Below are 12,808 nucleotides of genomic sequence, written 5' to 3'. Positions count from 1 at the left end.
GTACCACACGCACCTACGCACTGTACCACACGCACTGTACCACACGCACCTACACACTGTACCACACGCACCTACACACTGTACCACACGCACTGTACCACACGCACCTACACACTGTACCACACGCACTGTACCACACGCACCTACACACTGTACCACACGCACCTACGCACTGTACCACACGCACCTACACACTGTACCACGTACCACACGCACCTACACACTGTACCACACGCACCTACACACTGTACCACACGCACCTACACACTGTACAACACGCACTGTACCACACGCACCTACGCACTGTACCACACGCACCTACGCACTGTACCACACGCACTGTACCACACGCACCTACGCACTGTACGACACACACCTACACACTGTACCACACGCACCTACGCACTGTACGACACGCACCTACGCACTGTACCACACGCACCTACACACTGTACCACACGCACCTACACACTGTACCACACGCACCCACACACTGTACCACACGCACCTACACACTGTACAACACGCACTGTACCACACGCACCTACGCACTGTACCACACGCACTGTACACACGCACCTACGCACTGTACCACACGCACCTACGCACGCTACCACACGCACTGTACCACACGCACTACGCACTGTACCACACGCCACCTACGCACTGTACACACGCACACGCACTGTACACAGCACTGTACCCACACCGCACCTACACACTGTACAACACGCACTGTACCACACGCACCTACACACTGTACCACACGCACCTACGCACTGTACCACACGCACTGTACCACACGCACCTACGCACTGTACCACACGCACCTACACACTGTACCACACGCACTGTACCACACGCACCTACACACTGTACCACACGCACCTACACACTTGTACCACACGCACCTACACACTGTACCACACGCACTGTACCCACGCACCTACGCACTGTACGACACGCACCTACGCACTGTACCACACGCACTGTACCACACGCACTGCTACCACACGCACCTACGCACTGTACGACACGCACCTACGCACTGTACGACACGCACCTACGCACTGTACCACACGCACCTTACACACTGTACCACACGCACTGTACCACACGCACCTACTCACTGTACCACACGCACCTACTCACTGTACCACACGCACCTACGCACTGTACCACACGCACCTACGCACTGTACCACACGCACCTGCGCACTGTACCACACGCACCTACACACTGTACAACACGCACTGTACCACACGCACCTACACACTGTACCACACGCACTGTACCACACGCACCTACGCACTGTACCACACGCACCTACGCACTGTACCACACGCACCTACGCACTGTACCACACGCACTGTACCACACGCACCTACACACTGTACAACACGCACTGTACCCCCCGCACCTACACACCTGTACCACACGCACCTACACACTGTACCACACGCACCTACACACTGTACCACACGCACTGTACCACACGCACCTACACACTGTACAACACGCACTGTACCACACGCACCTACACACTGTACCACACGCACCTACACACTGTACCACACGCACCCTACACACTGTACCACACGCACCTACACACTGTACGACACGCACCTACGCACTGTACCACACGCACTGTACCACACGCACCTACGCACTGTACGACACGCACCTAGGCACTGTACGACACGCACCTACGCACTGTACCACACGCACCTACACACTGTACCACACACACCTACACACTGTACCACACGCACCTACACACTGTACCACACGCACCTACACACTGTACGACACGCACCTACGCACTGTACCACACGCACTGTACCACACGCACCTACGCACTGTACGACACGCACCTAGGCACTGTACGACACGCACCTACGCACTGTACCACACGCACCTACGCACTGTACCACACGCACTGTACGACACACACCTACGCACTGTACCACACGCACCTACGCACTGTACCACACGCACTGTACCACACGCACCTACGCACTGTACCACACGCACTGTACCACACGCACCTACGCACTGTACCACACGCACCTACGCACTGTACCACACGCACCTACGCACTGTACCACACGCACTGTACCACACGCACCTACGCACTGTACCACACGCACCTACGCACTGTACCACACGCACCTACGCACTGTACCACACGCACCTACACACTGTACCACACGCACACACCTACGCACTGTACCACACGCACCTACTCACTGTACCACACGCACCTACGCACTGTACCACACGCACTGTACCACACGCACTGTACCACACGCACCTACGCACTGTACCACACGCACCTACGCACTGTACCACACGCACCTACACACTGTACCACACGCACCTACACACTGTACCACACGCACACACCTACACCACTGTACCCCACGCACCTACGCAACTGTACCACACGCACCTACGCACTGTACCACACGCACACACCTACACACTGTACCACACGCACCTACGCACTGTACCACACGCACACACCTACACACTGTACCACACACACCTACACACTGTACCACACGCACACACCTACGCACTGTACCACACGCACCTACGCACTGTACCACACGCACCTACGCACTGTACCACACACAGGAGTGCTAGTGGAGCACGCGCGTAAACTGCGAGCTGTGTGTGTGTTAGTAACATGTTCCCTCTCCTGCAGACCTGGACTCATGTGCTAACTGTGACTCGGTGTTCTTCTCCCTGGAGGCGGAGCAGAGAGAGAGCGGCCGACTGAAGAAGGAAAACAAAGCTCTGATCAACGGCATCTTCAACCTGCAGACGGAGGTACAGGTTTACACATAATATACTACATATACTGTATATACACCAGTGTTGTAGTCAAGTCACCAATTCACGAGTCCAAGTCACTCTCGAGTCACCACTCTTCGAGTCCGAGTCCAAGTCCGAGTCACCAAGGGAGAGTCGTAGTCGAGTCCGAGTCCGAGTCACCTAGGGAGAGTCGTAGTCGAGTCCGTGTCCAAGTCCGAGTCACCTAGGGAGAGTCGTAGTCGAGTCCGAGTCCAAGTCCGAGTCACCAAGGGAGAGTCGTAGTCGAGTCCGTGTCCAAGTCCGAGTCACCAAGGAGAGTCGTAGTCGAGTCCGAGTCAAGTCACCTAGGGAGAGTCGTAGTCGAGTCCGTGTCCAAGTCCGAGTCACCTAGGGAGAGTCGTAGTCGAGTCCGAGTCCAAGTCCGAGTCACCAAGGGAGAGTCGTAGTCGAGTCCGTGTCACCTAGGGAGAGTCGTAGTCGAGTCCGTGTCCAAGTCCGAGTCACCTAGGGAGAGTCGTAGTCGAGTCCAAGTCCGAGTCACCAAGGGAGAGTCGTAGTCGAGTCCGTGTCCAAGTCCGAGTCACCTAGGGAGAGTCGTAGTCGAGTCCAAGTCCGAGTCACCTAGGGAGAGTCGTAGTCGAGTCCAAGTCCGAGTCACCTAGGGAGAGTCGTAGTCGAGTCCGTGTCCAAGTCCGAGTCACCTAGGGAGAGTCGTAGTCCGAGTCACCTAGGGAGAGTCGTAGTCGAGTCCGAGTCCAAGTCCGAGTCACCTAGGGAGAGTCGTAGTCGAGTCCGTGTCCAAGTCCGAGTCACCTAGGGAGAGTCCTAGTCGAGTCCGAGTCCAAGTCCGAGTCACCAAGGGAGAGTCGTAGTCGAGTCCAAGTCCGAGTCACCTAGGGAGAGTCGTAGTCGAGTCCAAGTCCGAGTCACCTAGGGAGAGTCGTAGTCGAGTCCGTGTCCAAGTCCGAGTCACCTAGGGAGAGTCGTAGTCGAGTCCAAGTCCGAGTCACCTAGGGAGAGTCGTAGTCGAGTCCGTGTCCAAGTCCGAGTCACCAAGGGAGAGTCGTAGTCCGAGTCCGTGTCCAAGTCCGAGTCACCTAGGGAGAGTCGTAGTCCGAGTCCGTGTCCAAGTCCGAGTCACCTAGGGAGAGTCGTAGTCGAGTCCGTGTCCAAGTCCGAGTCACCTAGGGAGAGTCGTAGTCGAGTCCGTGTCCAAGTCCGAGTCACCAAGGGAGAGTCGTAGTCGAGTCCGAGTCCAAGTCCGAGTCACCTAGGGAGAGTTGTAGTCGAGTCCAAGTCCGAGTCACCAAGGGAGAGTCGTAGTCGAGTCCGAGTCCAAGTCCGAGTCACCTAGGGAGAGTCGTAGTCGAGTCCAAGTCCGAGTCACCAAGGGAGAGTCGTAGTCGAGTCCGAGTCCAAGTCCGAGTCACCTAGGGAGAGTCGTAGTCGAGTCCGAGTCCAAGTCACCTAGGGAGAGTCGTAGTCGAGTCCAAGTCCGAGTCACCAAGGGAGAGTCGTAGTCGAGTCCGAGTCCAAGTCCGAGTCACCTAGGGAGAGTCGTAGTCGAGTCCGAGTCACCAAGGGAGAGTCGTAGTCGAGTCCGAGTCACCAAGGGAGAGTCGTAGTCGAGTCCGAGTCACCAAGGGAGAGTCGTAGTCCGAGTCCAAGTCCGAGTCACCAAGGAGTGTCCGAGTTGAGTCCGAGTCATCATTACTTGTGTTCGAGTCCGAGTCCCAAGTCTTCATGTATTAATCTTCGTGGATATATGTGTTGAAATGTAGCTGCTCCTCTACATTGCTTTTATCCTGTCATGTTATACTAATCTGTCTATTGAACTGCTGTGAAGCCAGTTTGGCTACAAGTCTTGTAATAGGTGCTATACAAATATAAAGCTTATTACTAATATTAATATTATTATTATTATATATAAATAAACTATGTTTAAAATGAGTTACCTTTTAGAGAAGTGATTATATTTGTATGCCAATATTTTCCTATGGTAAAGTTTTCGTTTTGCACTTTTATTTTGATAGTAATAAGATCGGGACTCTTATTTTGAAGGAACTTTTACCGGTTTAAATCGGTTTACTGATAAAGATTTAGCCCCAGAAAGCACATGGCTACTTAGCATGCAACATGACTCACTCTGCATGCTAAGTAGCCATGTGCTTTCGTGTTATCGGCTGAATCTTTATGTATTGATTAGATCACGTTACTCTGATGATAGTGTTCAGCCTATATGTCTGAACTCGATGTTTAGAGTAATGTGTTACGGAGCCTTCTCTTCAATATTGTTTCCACATAGAGCATTTTGCTGCTCTTTTCCAATGTGGAAGCAGAATGTGTGAAAGCATACAGCACGATGCGGGGTGTGTCTCTAGACATCTTTAGACTGGAATAGCGGGGCCCAGTACGTGACTCGCCCTCGCAGGTGCACACGCCAGGATAGAGGACATCAGACTCCATAGAAAACTTGCTCGAGTCCGAGTCGGAGCATCAATGTACAAGTCGAGTGAGTCCAAGTCATCGTGCGCGAGAATTCACGAGTCCAAGTCCAAGTCGCGTCAATCAGTGCGCGAGTCCGAGTCGAGTCACGAAAATCGACACTGGAGTCTGACTCGAGTCCAAGTCAAGGGGTGTTTCTCAATGTCGAGTAAAGCTGCTTCAGAGCCACTATTTCAAGCATGCTACGTCATCGAGTGCCGCCGAAGTACTGTTCCAATCTCCAGCATACTTGGAAATCTACCGAGCCCGGCGTACTCCGTTTGGAGAAATATCGAGGCTGCACATGAGTAGACTCCACGGTCTTAAAAATCCCCACAATGCTTTGCGCACGGACCAATTTCCCCCAAATCTGTGGCGGAAGATGTAAGAGGCGGGGCCTCTCATATGACGCACACCTGCACACTTGCTAGCCTGTTCCACTCTTTGTTTTCCGAATGCCAGGAAGTATTCTTGACCTCGCTTCTGAAGCAAGATGCTCGGCAGACATGTGCTACCAAGCAAGCGTACTCGCCATTGAGAAACACCCCAGGACTCGAGTACTCCATCTCTGATATACACTGTACTACATATACTGTATACAGGAAGATAGTGGGGACTTCATCAGGTGCACATGTAGAACGTTATATTACGCGTATGATGGTTTGTTGAGATGTTTTAAAATGACTAATGTCAAATAAGAAAATAATTATTTAAACTTCTCTTCCAGGTGACCAGTCTCCAGACCAAGCTCAAGGAGCAGACTGACAGCCAATCAGAGGAGCTCAACACTGCAAAGGCCCGCCTCCAGGACCTGGAGAGCCAATCAGAGGAGCTCAACACTGCAAAGGCCTGCCTCCAGGACCTGGAGAGCCAATCAGAGGAGCTCAACACTGCAAAGGCCCGCCTCCAGGACCTGGAGAGCCAATCAGAGGAGCTCAACACTGCAAAGGCCCGCCTCCAGGACCTGGAGAGCCAATCAGAGGAGCTCAACACTGCAAAGGCCCGCCTCCGGGACCTGGAGAGCCAATCAGAGGAGAAGGCGGTCAGCTACAACAGCCTGACGCAGGAAGTGGAACGTCTGAGACAGGAAGTCAAGGTCTGTTTATTGATATTACTGATTATTAAATATGACATAATTTGTTTACCTTTTATACATCTCCCTCCTCACCCTCCACCTGTGTGTCCCTCAGGAGGAGGAGCCCAGCAGGAGGTTCCTCTCTGCGCTGCAGGATCTGAAGGAGGAGGGTCAGGCGGCTCTGCAGAGATCAGCAGAGAAATCACAACTGATCCAAGATCTGCAAGAGGAGACGAGTCAGCTGCAGAGACGCCTGGACCACAGGTACACAGATACCAGCTTTAAAGAGTACAGGTACACAGATACCAGCTTTAAAGAGTACAGGTACACAGATACCAGCTTTAAAGAGTACAGGTACACAGATACCAGCTTTAAAGAGTACAGGTACACAGATACCAGCTTTAATAAAGAGTACAGGGTACACAGATACCAGCTTTAAAGAGTACAGGTACACAGATACCAGCTTTAATAAAGAGTACAGGTACACAGATACCAGCTTTAATAAAGAGTACAGGTACACAGATACCAGCTTTAAAGAGTACAGGTACACAGATACCAGCTTTAAAGAGTACAGGTACACAGATACCAGCTTTAAAGAGTACAGGTACACAGATAACCAAGCTTAATAAAGAGTACAGGTACACAGATACCAGCTTTAAAGAGTACAGGTACACAGATACCAGCTTTAAAGAGTACAGGTACACAGATACCAGCTTTAAAGAGTAAGGTACACAGATACCCAAAGAGTACAGGTACACAGATACCAGCTTTAAAGAGTACAGGTACACAGATACCAGCTTTAAAGAGTACAGGTACACAGATACCAGCTTTAAAGAGTACAGGTACACAGATACCAGCATTAAAGAGTACAGGTACACAGATACCAGCATTAAAGAGTACAGGTACACAGATACCAGCTTTAAAGAGTACAGGTACCAGACCAGCTTAAAGGTACAGGTACACAGATACCAGCTTTAAAGAGTACAGGTACACAGATACCAGCTTTAAAGAGTACAGGTACACAGATACCAGCTTTAATAAAGGGCAGCAGGAACACCTGCACTGTCTTTAAATGACTGATATACACCAGGATACTTAAAAAACCCTGTTCCTGTGTAGTTGGATATAACGTACCTGTGTGTCTTCAGTGAGAACAGGTGTGCTGAGCTCAGCGAGGAGTTATCCAATCAGAGAGCAGCATTCAGCCAGCAGCTGCAGGGCCTCAGGGCGGAGCTGGAGTCTGAGCGCGGAGCTCTGCGAGGGAGACTACAGGAGGAGGAGCAGGAGAGAGCAGGTGAGGAGGAAGCAGCAGCCAATCAGACGAGCCTCTGACCTGTGACTCATGGAGGACTTTATATATATTAAAGGGGACCTATCATGCACTTGTGTACGTCTTTTCTACATGAATATGTGTCCCCGGTGTTCCAGGGAACTCGCCAAGTGTCAGAAAACACAACCCTCTCTATTTTCCTCCATACCCAAATCTCTAAAAAAAGGGGCTGCAACGGATCTGATCAAAACTGATCCAGATTTGAACACTGTCCTGACGTCAGGACGGTGGCGCTACGGCTATTGGGCCAACTCCACCCATCAGGAGGAGACAGCCACGGCCATTGCCGTTCTAAAGCGCTGGAGACGCTGTAGTACATATGCCAGGCCTGTAAGTGGCGCTGTAGTCTGCCACAAAAGCAGCAAAGAAGACTTCCCGCCCATAGTTACCATGGTTACCCTTCTGTTTATTCTCCGCTGTGGCTTTCTTTCTCCCTCCCCGAGGCAAGCGTTTGCTCCCGCTGCTTTAATTCAATGCAATCCCTCCCCGTCGAGGCAAGCACTGTAATTCTCTCCGGTTAGTCCACCAGCAGATGACAAACACCCACCTCTCCGCCTCTTCCAAGGAACGAGGGGACCGTGCGGCAGAGTTTCAGTTTCAGTTTCTTTCGCCGGTCAAGATGTCCGTTAAAGTTTAAATCTTCAGGACAAAATTAGAAAAGTGCCGGTCAAAGGATCTTCTTTGTTATTTATTGAGCTTTAAAACAAATGAATAACGACTCTATATAATAAAACACGGAGGACGGAGATCTCTTTTTTCTCCCCCTCTTCTGACAGCCCAGCAGCTGATCAGAGCACGTCTCCCCTCTCCTGCAGGGGGGCGTGGTCAGCAGAATCAGCCCCGTAGACAGCAAACAGCACAGAGCGAAATGAGGCATGGCTAAAATGCATGATCTGTTTGGTATTTTGAAAACAGAAACGTATAAATATACCTTATGTAGGTATGGCCCTACAATATATCATTTAAATATAGCATGATAGGTCCACTTTAAACATGACTCTGTTCTTCAGAACTCCTCAGAGCGGCGCTGGAGAAGGAGAAGCTTCTGGAGGAGTGCCGTAGAGAGACGGAGACGCTCAGAAAAGGTTTATTATTCATCTGATTCATTTATTTTACAATTCAATTCAAAAGACTAGAAATAAACAAAAGTAGAAAATGTACACTAAAGCAAGTTATTAAACATCCATCAGCTGCTCAGGGAGTTTAAATGAAAGATATAATCTGTAGATGTTTGTTCATCAGAGCTGGAGCGACTGAAGGAGGAGCTGCAGAGCCGGGAGGAGGAGGAGGAGCTGCAGAGCCGGGAGGAGGAGGAGGAGGAGGAGGAGCTGCAGAGCCGGGAGGAGGAGGAGGAGGAGGAGGAGGAGGAGGAGAACAGGCAGGAGGTGATGCCGGTGGTTCAGGAGCTGAAGGAGGAGCTGCAGAAGCTGAAGGAGAGGAGGGAGGAGAGGGAGGAGAAAGAGAGGAGGGAGAGGGAGGAGAGGGAGTTTGATGCTGTGAGGAGAGAGGTGGAGAGACTGCAGAGACTGAAGGAGGAGAGAGGAGGCGCTCAGGTGAGGAGGGCTTATATCTTTGGTCCTGTTGGAGTTGAATGATATAACAGCTGTTAAGGTGATGTCACTGCAGCTGGGAGGAGACGCCATCACACTGATCACAGTTTACCGTGTGTTTCAGGACGTGTGTGTGTCTCCTCTGAGATCCAACATGATCGACAGGAAGAAGACGACCGGGAGGAAGAGGAAGAGCTGCGAGGTGTGTGTGTGTGTGTGGTGTGTGTGTGTGTGTGGTGTGTGTGTGTGTGTGGTGTGTGTGTGTGTGTGTGTGTGTGTGTGTGTGTGTGGTGTGTGTGTGTGTGTGTGTGTGTGTGTGTGGTGTGTGTGTGTGTGTGTGTGTGGTGTGTGTGTGTGTGTGTGTGTGTGTGTGTGTGTGTGTGTGTGTGTGTGTGTGTGTGTGTGTGTGTGTGTGTGTGTGTGTTCGTGTGTGTTCGTGTGTGTGTGTTCGTTCCCTGGTTTTTAACGTGTGTGTGTTTCAGAACCTGGTGTCCAGTGAAAACAAGAGGAACAGAGGAAACACCCGGACCAACAAACAGGTGAGAGAAAAGCATCACTTCCAGAACACAGTGACATCACTACTTAACACTAGCGCTCCAACACCTTGTCTGTGATAGGCTAAGGGGCGTGACATCACTACTTAACACTAGCGCTCCAACACCTTGTCTGTGATAGGCTAAGGGGCGTGACATCACTACTTAACACTAGCGCTCCAACACCTTGTCTGTGATAGGCTAAGGGACGTGACATCACTACTTAACACTTGCGCTCCTTTTGGCTAGCGCTCCAACACCTTGTCTGTGATAGGCTAAGGGGCGTGACATCACTACTTAACACTAGCGCTCCAACACCTTGTCTGTGATAGGCTAAGGGGCGTGACATCACTACTTAACACTAGCGCTCCAACACCTTGTCTGTGATAGGCTAAGGGGCGTGACATCACTACTTAACACTAGTGCTCCAACACCTTGTCTGTGATAGGCTAAGGGGCGTGACATCACTACTTAACACTAGCGCTCCAACACCTTGTCTGTGATAGGCTAAGGGGCGTGACATCACTACTTAACACTAGCGCTCCAACACCTTGTCTGTGATAGGCTAAGGGGCGTGACATCACTACTTAACACTAGCGCTCCAACACCTTGTCTGTGATAGGCTAAGGGGCGTGACATCACTACTTAACACTAGCGCTCCAACACCTTGTCTGTGATAGGCTAAGGGGCGTGACATCACTACTTAACACTAGCGCTCCAACACCTTGTCTGTGATAGGCTAAGGGGCGTGACATCACTACTTAACACTAGCGCTCCAACACCTTGTCTGTGATAGGCTAAGGGGCGTGACATCTCTAAGAGCAAATCATAAAGTTGCAATCAGTTATTTTTTTAGATAAGATACTTTTTTAATAATAGTAATAGATGAAACTTGCATAGCGCCTTTCAAGGGAGCCAAGGCCGCTTTACATGGTGAACAAACAAACATGAAAGGCAAACATGAAAGTAAAACATTAAATAAATAGCAGTAGGAGTGGAAGCAGGGGTCTGTGATGGGTTAGGGGTCAAAAACCCAACTTTGGGACATTTTTCCAAATTGTGCAACCCTAATGTTGTGTGTAAGTACAATAAATGGTGTGTGTGTGTGTAGAGTTCTGCAGTGAAGGAGAAGTGTGACGGCGCTCTGCAGAAGATCGGAGATTTGATCCACAGCTCTCCCTCCATCCTGGGCAGCACAGGTACTGTTTCATATCACCCTTCATCTTTGTTAGAAAGATCTCACTGGTCCCCAGCTTGAGCTTCAATCTCAGGATCCATGTATTTATTATCGTCTCAAGAATGGAAGTAGTCAAAACTAAAAAAGATAATTTGTTGGTATTTTTTCTCAATATTCTGACATTTTCTCAAAATCTAAAAATTCTGACTTTTTTCCCAAAATCTAAAAATTCTGACTTTTTCTCAAAATTCTGAATTTTTCTCAAAAATTCTGAATTTTTCTCAAAAATTCTGAATTTTTCTCAAAAATTCTGAATTTTTCTCAAAAATTTCAAAATTATGACTTTTTCTCAAAAATTTCAAAATTATGACTTTTTCTCAAAAATTTCAAAATTATGACTTTTTCCTCAAAATTATGACTTCTTCCTCAAAAATATCTCAACATTTTTGACTTTTTCTCAAAATTATGACTTTTTCCCAAAAATTATGACTTTTTTCTCAAAATTCTGAATTTCTCAAAAATCTCAAAAGTCTGACTTTTTATCAAAAATCTGCCTTTTTCTCTAAAATCTAAAATGTTTGACTTTTTCTCAAACATTTCTAAATTATGACTTTTTCTCAAAATTATGACTTTTTCTCAAAATTATGACTTCATCTTTGATTCATCTCTGACTTTTTCCCCAAATATCTCAAAATTATGACTTTTTCCTCAAAATTATGACTTCATCTTTGTTAGAAAGATCTCACTGGTCCCCAGCTTGAGCTTCAATCTCAGGATCCATGTTTTTCTCAATATTCTGACTTTTTCTCAAAATCTAAAAATTCTGCCTTTTCCTCAAAATTCTGACTTTTTTCCCAAATATCTCAAAATGTTGACTTTCAACCAAAATCAAAATGTTTGACTTTTTCTCAAAATTCTGAATTTTTCTCAAAAATCTAATTTTTTTAACTTTTTCTCAAAAATTTCAAAATTATGACTTTTTCCTCAAAATGTTGACTTTTTCTCAAAATGTTAATAATCACTGGTCCCCGGCTTGAGCTAGTGAATAAATTAATTAATGTATCCGCACGCTCGCAGGAATATCTCCGCAATGGAGCGTGCTTAAGTTTCACTTTCGATTGCATGATATAGCCCAGCGCCACACCTTCGTCACACATGTTGCCACGTGTTTGGACCATTTTCTGGCGATTTGTAATCTGTGTTTTTTGGATTTCAAGAAGCGTATCGAACAAACAATGGATGTATTTTATAAACATTTATCCATGCTGGAAGTAGATTTAGATGTTAGGAGTGAGATAGAGATTTTCTTTTGATGAAGTGTCCTTGGTATGCAAAAGTTTGAGAAACACTGAGCTAGTGGATTATCAACGGGGGGAGCCTCGCTGCGGGGAAATTATACAGATGGCCAGTCCGCCCCCGAAAAATGTCTTTGCACACGTTATTATTAATAATAATTCTTACAAAATTATAAAAATTGTATTTTATTTAAATGTTGTAATCATCTCGCGACCCCCACTTTGGGAACTCCTGTTCTAGGTAATCATACATCCTGTCATTGTGTGTGTGTGTGTGTGTGTGTGTGTGTGTGTGTGTGTGTGTGTGTAGCTAAGAGCATCATGGGGCTGGTGAGCGGTCACTCTGTGGAGAAAGAGGCGGTGCAGAGACCCAAACGAGGACGCAGGAAACTGTTCAAGATGGACGCCACGCTGCAGGACTCCCCAGATGCAGTGAGGAGGAAACAATAAACAGCCATCTTAATGTTTCATAGATGATATGCACATTAGATAACAGCCATCTCAATAGGAGTCAGAACTCACCACTGCTCACCAGCTAACAGCA

General features: G+C 48.5%; 1 protein-coding gene across 1 annotated transcript in view; it reads left to right on the top strand.

Annotated features, from left to right (window-relative positions):
- The window catches only part of LOC117468663 (kinesin-like protein KIF20B), a 37,422-nt gene that overhangs the window by 23,354 nt on the left and 1,260 nt on the right, over positions 1-12,808 (top strand). Inside the window, 10 exon segments of the mRNA XM_034112889.1 lie at positions 2,711-2,835; positions 6,032-6,400; positions 6,495-6,643; positions 7,528-7,673; positions 8,720-8,794; positions 8,952-9,262; positions 9,384-9,461; positions 9,742-9,798; positions 10,904-10,991; positions 12,575-12,696. Of these exon segments, the coding sequence (XP_033968780.1) occupies positions 2,711-2,835; positions 6,032-6,400; positions 6,495-6,643; positions 7,528-7,673; positions 8,720-8,794; positions 8,952-9,262; positions 9,384-9,461; positions 9,742-9,798; positions 10,904-10,991; positions 12,575-12,696 (1,520 nt within the window).

This window comes from Trematomus bernacchii, unplaced genomic scaffold (assembly GCF_902827165.1).
Source record: "Trematomus bernacchii unplaced genomic scaffold, fTreBer1.1, whole genome shotgun sequence".
Lineage (NCBI taxonomy): Eukaryota > Metazoa > Chordata > Actinopteri > Perciformes > Nototheniidae > Trematomus > Trematomus bernacchii.
Note: the sequence above shows the minus strand (reverse complement) of the source record. Positions and strands in the feature narration are given on the sequence as shown.